This window comes from Cibotium barometz, chromosome 26 (genome assembly GCF_041138505.1).
Source record: "Cibotium barometz isolate CiBa-2024 chromosome 26, ASM4113850v1, whole genome shotgun sequence".
In the NCBI taxonomy this organism is placed as follows: domain Eukaryota; kingdom Viridiplantae; phylum Streptophyta; class Polypodiopsida; order Cyatheales; family Cibotiaceae; genus Cibotium; species Cibotium barometz.
The window spans coordinates 24,929,778-24,948,692 of record NC_141071.1 but is presented as its reverse complement, the minus strand read 5'-3'; the positions used below and the strand labels follow the sequence as shown (position 1 = coordinate 24,948,692).

The 18,915-nt window shown below is 45.0% G+C and overlaps 1 protein-coding gene across 5 annotated transcripts in view; it reads left to right on the top strand.

The window, feature by feature from the left end:
- Positions 1–18,915, top strand: part of LOC147623806 (structural maintenance of chromosomes protein 6B-like) — a 184,794-nt gene that overhangs the window by 74,775 nt on the left and 91,104 nt on the right. For all 5 annotated transcript variants that reach the window (XM_086820431.1, XM_086820430.1, XM_086820427.1 and 2 more), the window contains exons 13-15: positions 7,103–7,272; positions 7,463–7,565; positions 15,356–15,468. In XM_086820431.1, the coding sequence (XP_086676557.1) occupies positions 7,103–7,272; positions 7,463–7,565; positions 15,356–15,468 (386 nt within the window). The remainder of the gene's footprint in view (positions 1–7,102; positions 7,273–7,462; positions 7,566–15,355; positions 15,469–18,915) is intronic.

Here is an 18,915-nt window from a genome sequence, read left to right as displayed (position 1 = left end):
TTTTCTCAAGACGAGCTCACCTCTCTTCAGCATGACATAGACATTGAGGTCCAGACCACCCTTGTTGTGAGGGTTTATGGTTCCCACCCCTCTCGTTTGCAAGCCCATGAATGGCTTCTAGCAACTCTCCCTTCGGAGCTGATTGTGCATTTCCAGGATACTCGTTTGCTTGGTCGACGCTTCTTCCAGGTGGACTTTCATTCTTCAGAAGCTACTTCTGAGGTTTTGGCTAGTAGCCCCTTCCCTCTTGGCCCTAGGAAGATTTTATTCTTTCAGTACCAGGTGGGCTTTGATGCAGTGGCGGAGGATCAACGCCTTACCTTGGTCTCAGTGCAGTTCCCTGCTCTCCCTCGGTCCTATTGGAAGCTTTTAGCTTCCATAGGGGCATCCTTTGGCTAGGTTCTAGAGGTACCAATCCTTTCGAGCTCTCCCGCCTCAGTTTCCGTGGCTGTTACCGCCACTCTTGATGGTGTACCCCGGGTTCTTATGCTTGTTCCTGATCCATCCATTATTGACAACCATATTATGCTTCAGAGACTTGACGGATCTCAATTCCGCCAGAGGTTGGAGATTCCAGGCAGACCTAACTAGTGTCGGATTTGTCGTCGACGTGGCGACATTGCTAGAGATTGTTCGAGATCGAGGGACCATGCTAGGAGGCGGCGTGGTCCTATCCATCAGATGCCTTTCGCAGCCGCTGAGACTCCAATTGCTCCCTTGCCACAACAGACCACACAATGTTGGGTTGTGGTTAGGGATGGCAGGCATCCTCGGACCCCCGTACCTGCCCCTTCACCCACACCCCTTGTGGAGCACCCTAACCCTTATGTAGCTCTTGCCTCACAGGATGTTGATCCTTCTTTGGAGGATGAGGCTTTGCAGGCACATGATCTGGATCCTTTACAGGAGGATGCTACATTACAATTACAGGATGATTGTACCCTTAAGGATGATGTTGCGCATTCGCATTGTCATGGTATCTCTCCAGTTTTGAGGACTAGCGTTGGATTTCCCCTGGAATGGGAGAGAGAGGTAAGGTTTACATCGTCAGATTTTCCCTCCCTTACCTATTCGAGACGTACTTCCGTCTCTAATGGGGGTCCTTTGTCGACCATGAGATCTGGTCGTTCCTACTCTGCGTCCTTATAAGGATTGTCTCTTGGAGCATTCAGGGTCTTGGGGGTTTTTTCCGCATTGGCGGAAACAAATTGTAAAAACCCAGCTTCATTGTGTAGTTACAGGTGGACCTTTGGATGTATTGCTCTTGCAAGAGCATAAACTTGATGCTAGCTAGTGTGGGAGATTAGGCAATCTTCTCTCGGGACACACCTTTTGGTCACCAACTAATGGTAGCAAGGGTGGTGTCTGTATCTATGTTTCAGCTTTGATCTTCCCTTGCATCATTGGGCATGGTGTCATTTTGCCTGCGAGAGCGCAGTGGATCCTTCCTATGTACGGTACTACACGCATTGGTATTCTCAAAACCTCTATGCTCCTCACCATAGAGGTGAGAGGATTGTCTTCTGAAAATATCTCACTACGCTGATGCCTCTGGCCGACCATTGGATTATTGGTGGGGATTTTAACATGGTTGAGATGCGAACGGATAAAAGAGGTGGACATGAGGGCTTGGTGCATCTTCTTGAAAGAGCGTCCTGGGAGAGGTTTATACGCTCCATTCATGGCAGAGATTGTTGGCATGAGGATGGCATTTCGAGGAGACCATCCACTCTTCTTTATTCATGGTCTAATAGGAGAAGGGATGCAGGATGGATTTATGCACGGTTAGATAGATTTTATGTGGATTATTGGGTGCTTGACAGAGGGGGGCATACTTTTATTGCTACAGGCATCTCTAAATCAGATCATTGTCCAATGGTTTTATGTATTAGAGATCCGAATTGCCATGGATCAACACCCCATGTACGCATCCCTGATCATTTGTTTTTAGATGCAGAGCTATCATGTCGTATGCTTGATATTTGGAGATCTCATGATTTCTCAGAGGCCTCTCAAAGCCTGGTCTCTGCTCTCTATGATATTAGTGACTTTTATACTACAGAGGCCGAGTATATTGCAGCCACAGAGGCTTGCAAGGAGGCATTATGGCTATCTCAGTTAGTGGTTGATTTGGGTTATACAGGGGATATTCCATTGTTGCATTGTGACAGTCAGAGTGCCATCCAGTTGGCAAAGAACCCCGTCTTTCATGCAAAGACGAAGCATGTGGATGTGAAGTATCACTTCATCAGAGAGGTGATAGAGAACAAGCTGATTCAGCTTGTAAGATTCATACGGATGACAACCCGGCTGATCTGTTGACAAAGAGTTTGCCTCCAGAGCGGTTTGCTCATTGCAGACACTTGATGGGCATTGGATGAGGCCAGTTTCAGCCTTGATATGGCCTTGTATATTATCATGTACATGCTGATTTTTCTTTTCCTTCATTTAAGGGCACTTTGCCTTTAAGTGGGAGGTTGTTGGGGTAAAGGCATTATGCCCACCCTTATAGTGTGTATAAGCCCATAAGTTTTATAGTACATAGTACACTTAGTACTTTTAATGTACTAAGTGCACTATGTGCACTCGAGCAAATATACATGTGTGATAGGGGAGTCACACACTCATACTTTGTGAGTTGACTTATCCCCACGTCTCTCTCTCTCTCTCCCTTCTTCTCTGTGTTTGTCTCCCACATGAAACCCTAACTTTCAGCTGAGCTTCTTTAGCTCCCTTCAGTATTTGTGGATTGAGGTTACCTCTTCGTAATCAAGAGGAATTGTTTGACTCTGAGTTAGCTGATGACACAGCCATGTTATGGGAGGCTTCACATATATGCTTATGTTCATTTCGGGTAGCACCAGAAGAGTTTTGTGTGGCAGAAGGGACACTCATTAATTGGCACAAATCTGTTGGTTTTTGGGTTAGTGATTCACCGAGAGTTGCTTGGGGTGTAGAGCTTGGTTTTACTTGGATCAGTAGAGGATGCACCGCTAGATATTTGGGATGCCAGGTTGGGTTGATATTTCTCTTGCACAACAGTTTGCTCCGGTACTTATGAGTATCCGGAAGAAGCTATGTCATTGGAGCTCTAGGAGATTAGATTTAGCTTCCAGAGCTTTGGTGGCTAATCAGGTATTGCCTGCCTCAACTTGGTTTATTGCCTCTTGTTGGTGCTTCTCTCATGCGTGCATTGGTCAATTGCAGAGATTGATCTGCAATTTTCTCTGGTCGGGTTTGGATGGCACCTTAGACACTCGTGCCAGGGTAGCTTGGCTCACAGTTATTCAGCCCAAACGAGAGGGGGGCTTGAATATTATCGATCTGGATGTTTAGTGGAGGGCGTTGCTCTACGAACTTGTGGTCAGAGGTTTCCTACTAGGCACTGAGCCTTGGAAGGATTTTTTCTTGACTCAGATTTTCGGATGTACACCCTGGGTTGGGAGAGACTGGATGCCTAGGAGACAATTTTTGTTCATAGAGGCTGATATCAAGGCACCATCTTCCCCTCATATTGCAGCCATTGTCAGAGCATGGAGAAGCATGAGATCTTTTTTGCGACAAAGGCTTCCTAGGTCTTTGGATGAGGTTGATCGACAACCTATTATGTGGAACGAGCTCATTAGGGATGAGGCTGGTTGGCCACTTCGTGCATCTCGTTATATGCAATGGTCAGGATGGGAGAGATGTGCATACAGAGTTCTTGCTTGGAAGACCTTTAAGAGTCTTCCGGAGGATTGGAGAGCTGCATCCAGTCAGCATCTTAGGGGCTCTCGCAGATTGATGCAGCTATTCCGCATGAGTGGCTCTCTGAGATCTTTCATGGGGACTATCATCCGAGTTGGCTAGGAGTCTTTTCGAGGGTAGGCATACCTCTGCAGGTCATTGCTCTCCTGGGCTAGGAGGCTACAGGCTGCATCATTTACTCTATCATGCCTGGAGGGACATTGAGGAGATGTAGTATGGAGGAGATCATCCTAGATACTAGGCTTAGTCCAATGAGGATTGTTGGTCATTCGAGGAAGCATTGGTTCATTGACCCTTCTCCTCGGATAGTGACTCATAGCTCTTGGTGTTTGTGGTTATATGGTGGCAGTTCTATCAGATATATTCAGTGGAATCCAAGAGAGTGGGAGTGGATTGATGCCTTCGATCCTTTGAAAAGCCTTCCTTTTTTCAGTTTCACTGTCCAGAACCCCCAAGACCCTGAATGTTCCAAGAGACAATCCTCATAAGGACTCAGAGTAGGAACGACCAGATCTCGTGGTCGACGAAGGACCCCCTTTAGAGACGGAAGTACGTTTCGCATAGGTTAGGGAGGGAAAATTTGACGATGTAAACCTCACCTGTCTCTCCCATTCCGGGGAAAAGCCAGGGCTAGTCCTCAAAACTGGAGAGGTACCATGACACTGCGTATGCGCAACATCATCCTCAAGGGTACAATCATCCTGTAATTGTAATGCAGCATCCTCGTATGAAGGATCCAGATCATGTGCCTGCAAAGCCTCATTCTCCGAAGACGGATCAACATCCTGTGAGGCAAGAGCTGCAGAAGGGTTAGGGTGCTCCACAAGGGGTGTGGGTGAAGGGGCAGCTACGGGCGTCCGAGGGTGCCTGCCATCCCTAACCACAACCCAACACTATGTGGTGTGTTGTGGCAAGGGAGCAATTGGAGTCTTGGCAGCTGCAAAAGGCATCTGATGGGTAGGACCACGCCGCCTCTTAGCATGGCCCCTCAATCTGGGACAATCTCTAGCAATGGGGCCTTGTCGATGACAAATCCGACACTAGTTAGGTCTGCTTGGAATCTCCATCCTCTGGCGGAAATGAGATCCGTCAGGTCTCTGAAGCATAATATGGTTGTCAGTAATGGATGGATCAGGAACAGGTACAAGGACCCGGGGTACACCATTAAGAGTGGAGGTAACAGCCGCGGAAGTTGAGGCGGGAGAGCTCAGAAGGACTGGTACCTCTAGAACCTGGCCAAAGGATGCCCCTATGGAAGCTAAAAGCTTCCAATAGGACCGAGGAAGAGCAGGGAACCGCACTGAGACCAGGGTAAGGCGTTGATCCTCCGCCACTGGACCAAAGCCCACCTGGTACTAAAAGAAGAAAATCTTCCTAGGGCCAAGGGGGAAGGGGTTGCCAGCCAAAACCTGAGAAGTTGCTTCTAAAGAATGAAAATTCACGTGGAAGAAGCATGGGCCAAGCAATAGAGTATCCTGGAAGTGCACAATCAACTTGGAAGGGAGAGCTGCTAGAAGCCATGCCGAAGAGAGGTGAGCTCGTCTTGAGAAAAATTGATGTGGGGGTGACGAAAGATTGGTTGTGGCAAAGGAAGCCATAAAGCCAATCGAGAATGTGTGGGCGGCCGACTTGAATCCAAATAAAAATGCTGCTGAAATAAAAAGGGGAATGGGGGAGGACAAGTCGGGTGCAGCAAGGTGGATCTGGAGAGCTAGACACATGGAGGCTATTCAGGGTGTCCAGATTTTTGGGTCTCAGTGCATTAGTATTATATGGGGTGATATCATCCATACTCTTATGGCTACTTGGGCTTGTTTTCAGGGATCCTCTCGTTTTGCGCAGGCAAAGCGGATATGTGGGAGTGGGAGCATGGCATTTTCTTTTCCTCTAGTCCCACATGTCTTTCATGGCATCATGATGCTCCTCAGTGGTTGAAATCACCTTACATATTGCGGTGATTCTATTCTTTTCCGGCTTATGCTATGATTGTTGTATGTCTTTTTCATACTTAATAGAAGTCTCTTTCTGAAAAAAATAAATGCAGTTACATTAGTTCTGTCCTGGGAAACATCTAGACCTAAGTTCCCAAAAAGTTATCTTTTGTTTCATGAAAACTTTTAGATTACTTAAAGTAGCCTTCCATTTTGGTATAGCGTCTTACAACATAATTTCCTTTTTTGGGCGATTAGTCCTAAGAGGCGGTTCACACGGTTCACATATCTTCTTGCCTTCTTGAGTGTTTGCCCTGGTGCTTTTATCTTGGCTTGGTCTTCATTTGATTCAATCCGTCCTAGATGTGGGCTTCTTGAGTGTGGCTTCTTCAATGTTGTGATAGTATCCCAGCCAAAATTGCTGGAACACGGTTTTTCTGGAGTTGTGATTTCCATTTCTATTTCCATTTCCATTTCCATTTCCATTTCATAACTCCCTTTATGATTTGCTGTGGCAAATCGTCTGCACTAACTCTAATTTTCTCACATTTTTCATTTCTGTCTGCTGCATTTTGATCTACTCCAAGTTTCTCCTCTATTTCTCTTCACTTTTTCCCTCATTTCTATTTTTTTCAAACAGTATATCCGTTGCTGTTTCCTAGTTTGAGGCTGTTTCTTTTGGGGAGACATCGACCTGTGGTTGAACCCTCCGATTGAGCATATTTTTCATACTCATCTGTTAGAACAATAATAGTTTTGATAAACTTTACTCTCTTCAAGTATAAGATAGAAAACATGGTGCATATTCAATAGGCTAGATTAAAGTGGTTTCTCTGTTCTTCCTTGAAAAAAATAGAGTCCTACGAATCACAGAAAAATGCTGCTGCTGTACAGAACCAAGGCAAGACAGATTAGATGTATATCTCAACGGAACAGCCATTAATGGCTTAGGCAGCAACAGCAGAACAAAGTGATAAAACCCTATCGGTCTATCAATAAGAACCCTATAGAAAGGCAAGGGTTGTGTAAAAAATCAAGCTAGAGTCCAAAAGAGTTGTAAATTAAGTAAATTTACAATCCTAAATCCTTGTGTTCCAAGGCACAACTTATTTGTGAAAACCAACTGTGGCCTTGAATTAAATTGTCCCCCAATTTATGATTGGTCACGATGTCTGTTGACATTTGTAGTGTCATGATAGCAGATGGGTGTATTGTCTGAATAATGGCTGCCTTTTAGCACGCTCTCCCACATCAGCATTATGTTTTGTGTTGCTTATGTAATTTTGAGTCTCAATTCTTAATCTGAAAGGTTTGAGCTTGTGTATGAAAGAACAATAAACTTAAACAAATGAAGTATTTTATTCTTTTAGGAGACAAACCTATGCTTGTGGCACTGAATTTAAGGTTCCTCTCTCTACTTGCAGGCCTTAATTGGCGATGATAGCTGGGCACTAGCTCTTGAAGTTGCTATTGGAAAATTGTTGAATGCATTTATAGTCACAAATCACAAGGACATGCTTTTATTGCGTGACTCTGCAAAATTTTGTGGCTATCACAATCTGCAGATTATCATTTATGACTATGACAGACCACTGTAAGTGTTTATCAACGCCCATGCATAAGCTCTATTAGGTGGTTCTGTTCAATTTCCTTTATGAGAGGTTTTCTATGGCTGACTTCACTTAGATTTTTCAGAATATTTCCGTGAGTATAAATTCTGTATATACAATTCTTAATTTTGGAAATCTGTTTGATGAGAGAGTTTTGGAAATCCTTGTGAGCAGGCTCAACATCCCTCAGCATATGCAGCCAGATCAAGCTTTAGTGACAGTGAAGTCACTTCTTTCAATTGAAACTCCAACAATCATGAACGTGCTTGTTGATCAGGTACATGCTTGCACTAGGGGATTCCTGTATGTTCTACACATATGAAATCAAAATCAAGTGAGATAAATTGGGACTCGGGAGAATGATTCATGTAACAATAGAAAAGGATTCATCAGACTGGACAGCATAGCCAAAGGAGCTGTGATTTTTGGAAGGTTTTGAAAAACCTTCTAGATGGCCTTTATGGTGTTTGACACATGATTTTGCAGATTGAGATAGCCATTCCCCTTGACTGCTGTACAGTTCAGGAAACTGTGCTGGCCTTGCATAACTTGGAGGTTCCTATGCATAGTGGAAGAGGTCAGTTGGAAGAGGGCAGTTATAGGTGTTAACCATAGCACCTTAGATGCCTGGCATACTTGGATACTACTACACCTCAATTATAGGATGACAGTTATAGGTGGTAACCATAGCACCTCAGATGCCTGTCATACTCGGATACTACTCACCATTGCATTTGGAGCTGCAGATGTGAGGCCTCCACAGACCACGCCCAAGGATCATCTGTCCTAGAACCGAAACCACCCTAATGAGGTTACATAGATCCGTCATTGTATGCATTGCATGGCCGCGATAGATTGTGGCTAGCAACTCACAACCCAACCGTAGGCTCAGTACCTCAACCCTAGCACAGACCCACATCATAACTCAACTGTCATACCAAGTGGCATCCTGCATTAGTTGATGGCAAATACTCGTCCACTTGATGCACAAAACAGGTCTAGTGTCATGTACTTTCAGTACAATATTCCAACCACAAGATCTCCCCTGTCCAATCCTCATCTAAAATTGTGAGTTTTCACACATAACCAGTATTAGATACTCACGTCTACTTTAGGCGTCTACTTTAGGGCAAGCAAAAAACTCCCCATCAATTTCTGCGTATGTCCCATGACCTTGAACAACCTAAAGACAACATACGACTTCGAGCTACTTTTCAACCCACCACATTGGAATGAACTTAAGATTACCAAAAGTCCTTACAATCCAAGTAATAGCGATCCTGAAGGACAATGGCTGAAACATATTCCACCCCTAACATGTCCATGGGTTACACCCCATTGAATAGGTGGAACATCCATATGACTTCAAAGTTGTAGAATCAACATAACCCCATGGAATTCCGTCCACCTAGAGTATCAAACTGTCCAACGGTCAACCGGTCTAGACATTCATTCTAAGATTGAGAAGCTCTAAACTTTTCATCTCAATATGATTTGGTCATCACGTGATCATAAAACTTGTCACCCTTGGAGTGACATGCCAATGTTTAGACAACCAAGAAGTCCCTAATCTTGTTATCACTCAAAGACTAGTAGTGCTCCTCACATTTCCAGAGGTTAACCATGCCAAAGCATAGAGTATCCCAAACAAGAAACCCGCGAACCCTCGAGATCCTACAAGGGAATACATTGTGGCATCCCATACCACTCCACATAAAATCCTTGTGAAGCATGATCATAGGTGGAATGGCTAGCTTTTTGTCATGTAGCTTATACTAATCCTAGACATTAGAGCCTAATCTGGCCAAGGTTGGTGGGGAGCCTTGGGATTAAGGAAAGGCTACATGCACGTTACGGGTGGCTAGGGCTCATTATTATTAATAATCCATTGTTAGTGGCTATTTATAGTTGGATTGTTATTTATAGCGGCAGTGGTCATTATATAAGTGACTTATGGGTTATTGTGATTCATTGAGTCATTGAGTTGGCTGGTGGTTTGTGTTTGGACCAGACTCTTGCCATCGACATGGCGGTTCACAGCCGGTCTTGCCGAAGGTCCCTTAGGAGTCTAGGATAGGCTTTGGTGGTATGGGATGCTAGGGCTAATTGGCTTGGCTTGTGGGTAGTGGAACCCTAGCCCCTGGCTCAGGGGTGATTCCCAATTGAATCCAGAGTTGGGAGGTGAGTTTGTCTACACCCTTCTTTATGTACTAACCTTGTGTATTAAACTTGTGTATCGGGTGGTCCTATGGGGGCTTTATAGCTGGTACCAACTCTCCCAAGTCAAGTCCTCCACCGCACTGTCTTCCCAATGATCTTATACGGATGTATGGATCATTATTGGGGACATCCTTTTTGACCCTGGTAGTACTCATAACTTCGTTAATGCCAAACTTGTGCAGAGTTGAGAGTGGAGACGTAGCCAAGTAATCATGTTTACTGTGTGAACTTGGCAGGAGGGCATGGACAGATTTGGCACCGGTGAGTTTCTGAGTTGCTGATCTCCATCCAAGGTTATAGAGAAGTCCTAGATTTCTTGATTATGTATCTAGATAGGGTTGATGTTATTCTAGGGAAGGAATGGTTTTACAACCATGATGTTCATGTCCTTTCGAAGGGTCATACTCTGTCCTTTGTTATGGAGGGTGTCCCTATTTGTCTTCAGGGTGATTTTGCAATCCCACCCTCTACTTTTGTAAACTCAGCAGAACTTCATAATATTATTGGAAATTCAGATTATGAGGTGTATCAATGTGTTCTTGATCCCCTTTCATCTAGTGTTAGTTGTAGTTTGAATACGTTTAAGTTGGATGCTTGGGAGACACAGGCTTTAGAAACCATTAAGGCGGATTTTGCTGATGTCTTTCTTGGTGAATTGCCTTATGGTTTACCGCCCGGTAGGTCGATAGATCATAAGATTGATTTGGTTCAAGGGTCTCAGCTGGTGAGTATAGCGCCTTTTAGGACGAGCTTGGTGGAAGAGGACGAGATTTCCCGACAATTGTTGGAATGTCTCCAGATGGATACGTACGCAGGAGTACATCTCCCTGGGGAGCTCCGGTGCTTTTGAAGCAGAAGAAGGGCAGTATTTGGTAGATGTGTGAATTATAAAAAGTTGAATAAAGTTACTATCAAAAATAGGTATCATCTTCCCAGAGTGGATGATTTGATAGATAGGTTGCAGGATGCTGCCTATTTTACGAAGATTGACCATCATACTGGTTATATCACCAGATACGTATATCCAAGGAGGATGTTTTTAAGACAAGTTTCCGTATGCGATATGGCCATTACGAGTTTGTCGTATTACCTTTTGGGCACACGAATACACTTGCTATATTTCAGCAGATGATGAATGATCTCTTTTGAGATTATTTAGTAAAATTCGTTATAGTGTTCTTAGATGATATTTTAGTTATAGTCGCATCCTTGAGGAGCATGTTGGGCATCTCAAGGTAGTCTTGGGGATTTTGAGATGGGAACGATTGTATGCTTAACTCTCTAAATGTGCGTTCTTTTGTAAGGAACTCACATACCTAGGCCATCGGATTTCTCGGGATGGTATCTTGAGGAGATCCAAAAGGTGTTGGATGGATTGGTTAGTTCCTTGGACAGTGAGGCAACTTCGGGCATTCTTGGGATTTAGAGTCTATCTTAAAAAGTCAGTGAAGGGCTATTCGAGTTTGACTGTTCCTTTCACAAACCTTCTCCGAGGACGGGGTTATAAGTCTTATAGTGTTATTATCTGGAATCAGAGGCTTGACCAGGCTTTTCAAACTCTCGAGCTTAAGGTGAAGGAGGCACCTATTTTAGCTTCACCCGGTGGCTTTTGCAAGCAAGAAGCTTGATCATAGCCAGGCATAGTTGTTTCCTTATGTGGTACGAGGGCATATCGTACGGAATCATACAATCTTGTTTCTGACCGTTGGGGCCTATCCGTAGTTGTGAAAAGTGGTCATTTCTGACCGTTTTTAATTGTTTTTTTGAACGTTTTTCATATTTTGAAATTTGAATGGGCATGTGGCATGTGCTTTAGCCTTGGCCCTTTAGAATTTACTCTCTCTCTCTCTCTCTCTCTCTCTCTCTCTATATATATATATATATATATATATATATATATATATATATATATATATATATATATATATATATATATATATATATATATATATATATATATATATATATATATACCTAGATGAATCTAGGAACATGCCCAAATTCACCTTTTAGGAACGTGCATGTTATATACTCATGGTAGTCAACCAACAAGACTATATAACTATCAACTCCATTATGCATAGTATGGGCTAGATACTACAACATCGCCACTAACGCCATCAGTGCCCAATAGTGGGTGTAGAACTTTGTATCAAGATATGCTCTCACACACGCACTCGACACACACACGCACACACACATATATCTATCTATTTATCTATAATCTATGCCATATAGGCCTATGGATAATGGCATATGCTCTCTCTCTCTCTCTCTCTCTATGGATAATGTCACAGCGGCCCATGAGGGATGTATTAGGGTGATATGAGAGCTCTCTGCTCATGTACCTAGGTCAGTTCTAGATTTTTGTTATCTTTCTTTATTACTATTTTGTACCTAGGATGATGTACCACATGGATTAACCTTTTGGTCTCATAGGTCATTTTGGCCTTTTGAAGACGTTAATATAACTTTCCTTTTCTCTCTCTCTCTCTCTCTCTCTCTCTCTCTCTCTCTCTCCATCTATGGTATATCCTCTATCCGCTTGAGGCTTGCCCTTATGGCATATGCTAATAAGGCTCAAGCCTCTTTCTCACATCCTCCAAACCTTCAAGCCTTCAAGGAATCAAGCTCTAAGCTCAAGCTCTCAAGCCTTCAAGCTCTAAGCTCTCAAGCTTCAAACCTTCAGTAGTGCTCCATCCATCACACTCCCTACTAGCTCAGTACTTTCATACTTTATTTCATGTTCATTTTGTCCTTTTCTTTCTGGACATCTAGAAGACATTGACAGTTGTACATTGATTTGTCTCATAGGCCGAGTTCGGCCTCTAGTAGACATTAATACAGCTTTCTTTCTTTCTCTCTCTCTCTCTCTCTCTCTCTCTCTCTCTCCCTCTCTCTCAGAGTGGACATAGAGAGGACATGGACTAGCCCCCTTGAGCCCTTAGGCACGAAAATGGTAGTCGACCCCCAAGACTATATAACTATCAACTCCATTATGCATAGTATGGACTAGATACTACAACATCCCCACTAACGCCATCGGTGCCCAATAGTGGGTGTAGAACTTTGTATCAAGATATGCTCTCACACACGCACTTGACACACACACGCACACACATATATATCTATCTATTTATCTATAATCTATGCCATATAGGCCTATGGATAATGGCATATGCTCTCTCTCTCTCTCTCTCTCTCTCTCTCTGGATAATGTCACAGCGGCCCATGAGGGATGTATTAGGGTGATATGAGAGCTCTCTGCTCATGTACCTAGATCAGTTCTAGATTTTTGTTATCTTTCTTTATTACTATTTTGTACCCAGGATGATGTACCGCATGGATTAACCTTTTGGTCTCATAGGTCATTTTGGCCTTTTGAAGACGTTAATATAACTTTCCTTCTCTCTCTCTCTCTCTCTCTCTCAATCTCTCTCTCTCCATCTATGGCATATCCTCTATCCGCTTGAGGCTTGCCCTTATGGCATATGCTAATAAGGCTCAAGCCTCTTTCTTACATCCTTCAAACCTTCAAGCCTTCAAGGAATCAAGCTCTAAGCTCAAGCTCTCAAGCCTTCAAGCTCTAAGCTCAAGCTCTCAAGCCTTCAAGCTCTAAGCTCTCAAGCTCCAAACCTGCAGTAGTGCTCCATCCATCACACCCCCCCACTAGCTTAGTACTTTCATACTTTATTTCATGTTCATTTTGTCCTTTTCTTTCTGGACATCTAGAAGACATTGACAGTTGTACATTGATTTGTCTCATAGGCCGAGTTCGGTCTTTTGGAAGACGTTAATAAAATCTTTCTTTCTTTCTTTCTCTCTCTCTCTCTCTCTCTCTCTCTCTCTCAGAGTGGACACAGAGAGGACATTGACTAGCCCCCTTGAGCCCTTAGGCATGAAAATGGCTCATTACAAGAGCCATTTCCTACACCTCTCACCAGATGATTTTATCACCCGCCCGGCGTACATGGATGTACACCTATCACATGGGATACGTTTTGCCATTGGACAGATCCAGACCTCATCACACCAGCTGTGGATTGAGATAGGGCGATATGCGCATCAGATCTTGGATGACCGCATTTGTCAGCTATGCTACCAGGAGATAGAGACAGAGGAACACTACATTTGTCGATGTATAGTCTATTATGAGATCCGATGGAGATATCACTGCCTCTTCCGAGAGGGTTTTGGGCCTTTACGCAGGGTCATGGAGTTTGAGGATCAGAGATCCCTGGGATTGTTTCTACTTGAGCTCAGGAGACACAGAGAGACCCTCTTGGCAGAGAGGAGGCTGAGCCATGCTGTACCTAGACAGAGGACGCTGACAGCTTTCTTCGGCACCAGCACCAGCACCCCAGCCCACACACCTTCTGATACCTCCTCCATTGGGCCATCAGGGCACCGACCACGCTCCCAGGGAGTCACCATTGATAGAGATGTTATCTTATGTCGTGCTTGTCGGCCACGCCCACGAGGATCCCGACCACGACATCCTCACCATCGCGAGATCAGAGCCATTATTGCTCGGCATCGGAGGCGCCTACCTCGCTTCTACGACCTCTCCATTCTAGACAGCCCCATGGTGGAGATACTTGATCTAAGGAGAGGGCAACACCTCAACTGATCAGCATACATGGATCTACCTGATATACATTTTTCAGTATTTTCCAGTATTTTCTATTCAGTATCATCTCGGAGTCTTATAGTTATGTTCTTATAACTGTAGGACAATCAGTTTATTGTACTTTTTAGTCTCATTTAGTTGTTCTCTTTGATGAGACACCAACTTTAGATGTACTCTCAGTTTTGGTCTCATAGGCTATTATGGCCTCTTAGAGACGTTAACATATCATTTCATTTCTCTCTCTCTCTCTCTCTCTCTCTCTCTCTCTCTCTCTCTATCCTCTATTTCTCTCTCTTCAAGGCTCCATAATTCATTGCCCAAGCGTAAGTTCCACTCTCCTCCCCCTCTCTCTACTCCTCTGTCTCAAGCCGCTCCTCTCTTCATCAATCACAATGACGAGAAACATGAATGAAGCTTTCATATTACATGCTATCCATGTCTCACAAGCCACTGGAAAATCAAAATGCTATAGATGGACGTGCAAATATTGTGGCAAGCCTTATGTGAGTAGCCTTACTAGGCTTCGGGAGCACATTGCAAAGGGGTGTGTGTGTGTGTGGGTGGGGGGGGTGGGGGGGTGCAAGTGGCACTATGCAAGGAGGTGCCTGAACATTTGCTAATGAGATGTTTAGAGCCATTAGGGGTGTCAGCTGCCCAAGTAGGAACTAAAGTGCTCATGATGAGGTTGTTTCCCCACCACCACCAGATACTTTCTCGGGGAGGAAGACAAGCCATCTATCTCAGGCATCTGGATCCTGCAGCCAAGCCGCTCTATATATGCAAAGAGGGGGGCATCCAGAGTCTCCTCCCTATCCATGGGATCATGCCAAGTCCACTCTCGCGAGTCCTAGTGCAGCTGCGTGAGAGGTCAGCACTCCCAATTCCATAGCCGCCATAGTCTCTCCTTGGCCGCCTTGGCCGGTGCTGGATCTATGTGCCTTTCTCTCCCTACTGGACTTCACATGCAATTGCTGGCAAGCTGGGTCAGGAAAAGCTGAAAAAAGGGCTCCGAGTACCAGGGAGTTGATCATTTGATGAGTACTTTCTTGATTTTGCAGGCTTGTCCTACTGTTTGTCATATTTCATACAAGTTACCTTTTTGAAAAAAAGAAAACCACAATTGAAGCTGTCAAACTCTAGAGTTTATGTTTTTAAGTTTGATATAGTTCTCCAAGCATTTCGATCATGTTGTACTTGCGTTGAATTTATTTGAACAGGGAAGTGTGGAAAGGCAAGTGCTTGTGAAGGACTATAATGAAGGGAAGCATGTGGTTTTTGAAAGGAAAGCTGCACATGTTAAGGAGGCTTACACATTGGATGGAACAAAGATGTAAGTAATTCAGCTTCCTATGATGTGCATGAAAACATAGTGTTCCCAAAATTAAGGCTTCATCTTTGATGCTTGTGTGGAGCTAGTCCTGCTTGTTTGATATTATAGTGTCGGACCACATGAAAAGCTTGAGCAAAGAATTGTTGCTAAAGTACTCACAATTTCTTCTCCTTGGATATTGCAATATCATCAGGACCTACATGAAACATTTAAAAAATGTCTAGTATTTATTCACATCTGTGCAAAGAGAGATATGCCAAGGTCTAAGAAGCATAACGAATTTTTTTGTTAGGACCATAAGAGCAACTAACTTTTTTTTTTGGTGCTTGAAAGACTTTTGTCTCATGTATCACTCCACGTAGTTTCACTCAAATATTATCTTTTAAAAAATTAGTAATATCAATAATACGAAGATTTTATGCTATGGATGTAGCATAGTTAAGTGTGATGAGCAACAACACTGTTTACTTTAACTTTAGAATACATTGCTTTCATATAACTCACCTCCAAACCTATCCTCATTGCACTATGGGACACATATATACCCTATGTCGATTCTTTTTTTTCCCCGGGAAAGAGAGAATTCTTTTAATTATCAGCGAAACAACCATAATGGCTAAGTACAAACTCAGCTCCATAGAGGGGAGCAAGAATCAAGAAAACTGAAAAGGAGGGAGGATGCTCTTCTCCGGCTGGCCGTTTTGGGAGGAGAAAGCTGTCTCATACAAATTTGGGGTTGGTGGGGGTGGGGGGGGGGGGAGGTTGGTTGGGGTTGGTTATAGTGCCAAATGGGCTCACCACCACTGTCACTAAGAGACCGTGACGCCAAATCCCCAGGAAGGCCTTGTTGCGCTGCTGCATATGGTTAGAGCCACCCTGAAGCTCCCCCCCTGTCCACCACGGAGGGTATGAACGATATCGAGATAGATGCTCCAAATGGACTCCGTTGGCGGGGTGAGAGTGCCCTCGATGGCCTTGCTACAACAAGCTCTCTAAATGTGCCACACAACAACCGTGCTGCAAATCTCCTATCTCTGGCTGGAACCGAGAGTCTAGTGATCGCTGGAGGGAGTTGGAATTGGTACTGCAGAAATATGGAGATGGGAGACCTGCAAGGGAAGTCCCCCACCTTCCTCCTCATGCCATGGCGGCCTCGGCCTGAGTGGCCCAAGCAACTGTGCCCCAAGTAACTGTGCGGGAGGGGGCCTGGTCCATAGTGAAAATGCGGAGAACCCGCTACCAAACCTGCTGAGCCTTTGGGCAATCCCAAAGGCAATGATGTTGGGAATCCTGGAGATGGCCACACCTCGAATAGACTGCTGGCCTACCTCCTATGGCCAGCCAAATGCCAACCGCTAGGCTTCGATGTGCTAGCTGCACAGAAAGAGAGTGATCTTTTGCAGCCGAAAACTGTCCCATGGTCTCTTCCAGAAATTTGAGAGAAACAGAGGAGGCTGGCCCTGAGATGCTGCTGTAGTGCCCTTGATCTTCGGCATCTGAATCTTGCGGCGTAGATGTGGTGTAAGCAAAGAAAGGGGTGTTGGTGGGAGCCTTCTCATTGTGATAGGGATCATGGCATGTCCACTCCCCCGGGTCCCACAAGAGTCGCGTGGGAGGGCAACCCTCCCAAATCCATAACCGCCATAATCTTTCTCTGACCACCTTGTCCAAGGGATGGTCTATGTGCCACTCATGCTCATGGAAACCAATCACCCTCACCCTCTGCAAGGTGCATCCAACGAAATCCTCCAGAGGGGGCTATGCTGTCTCAAGTCTGCCATGTGGTTTGGTAGAGAAGGTGAGTAAGGCGGAGCTCTCGTTAGTGCAATGGACAGCCAAAGTTATGTCCTGACTGGTGAACACTCCCAACCATTGGGGGGCACGTGATGTGTGGGGGGGGGGGGGGGGGGGGTTTCACTGATCGGGGCGAGCCACTCCAAGAGGGTGGAAGGGTCGATGTCAAGGCTAAGTCTTTCGCTACCCCGTATCCTTCTGAGGCTCCTCTCCTGGCCCTCCAAGGGCAGCTCTTGTCTGAAAACGAGCCAATTTATGAGTGACCAAGCGGGGCTCATACTCAAAAGCTCACCACGATATGTGCAAGCGAGCCCCCAACATATGACCACCAGACAAATGGACCAGGGGGTTCCAAATCAAAGGTTGACGGATGCGCTTCTCAAATGCAATTGGAGTGGACTGGTGAAGGGTTGGCGTAAGGTGATCACCAGCGCGCAAGAGGCTTGCTGCAAATCTGTCCTCAAATGTAGGGCTAAAGCCACGAGCCTGCATCTCTGTGAAAATCCATCTTGTACTCTAGGGCCAAGGACCTCCCAAAACCGGGCTGCGTGCGGAGACCTTGGCAAGGAGGTAGTCCTTCCAGGGCTCGCCACATGGAAGAAGGCCACAAACTATCAACTTGTCCAAAAGTGCGCGGCTCTGAATAGAGGGGTCGATGATACCCAGGCCCCCTCGTGTCGCGTTTAAATGATCACTCTTTAGGCCACGTTGGCCCGGGTAAGCCTCCCGTCCCTACAAGCCCAAAAAAGTTTGCGGATCAACTGTTGAACTTGACCAATGCAAGCCCAGGAGAAGGCCCAGCTATAGGTGATGTACCGTATGGTGGCTAGAAGAACTTGGTTCGCCACCACGACCTGGCTAGCTAAGGTTAGCATGGTTGAACTCCAATATAGCAGCTTCTTCTGAATGCTCAGAAGAAGAGGGCTAGCTGCTACTCCAGGGAAATATTGATACCAACCTGGCATCCAAGATAATGAATTGGAGTGCCACTCTAGATCCACTGAAGAGCCTCAACTGGACTCCAAATCGAGGCAGGAGATGAGCCAACCCAGAATGCAGAGGACTTGTGCACATCTGATCTGTGCTCCAGATGCATGACACAACATACCTATCTATCGCCTCGGTAAATCTCTAGAGATTCCCCTCATCTCTAGATAGGTATGTTGTCGTGTCAACAGCAAACTTTGAATCAAGTGACTCCTCTTGCGCACGGATGGGAAGATGCAATCTGAAGAGGCCTATTGCTTGAGCGGAGAGAAAACCGCTTATAGTTCCGCAACAAACAATAATAGATGATAAGGTGTTAGTAGACAGCCCTGCGGGACCGAGTGAGAAAGTGGAAATTTGTCATTGGTGGCTCTTGAATGAGAACTTGGCTATGCGAAGCCGAATAGAGGCTAGAAACACCTCGGACCCACTCCTCGGGAAATCCTATCCAGCACATCGTCCCCTCCAGTCCACCCTGTCATAGAATTACAAGATCCTATTGTTTTAACCTGGTTGAAGTGGTCGCCTCCCAAAAAGTGAAGATGTTGTTGTGAATGCTTTGATCCTTGATGAAACCCGTCTATGTGCCATGAATCCCATTGGGGAGGAAAGGCTGCAGTTGCCGGCTGATGGCTTTTGCTAAGATTTTGCAGGTGTGCCTTGGGA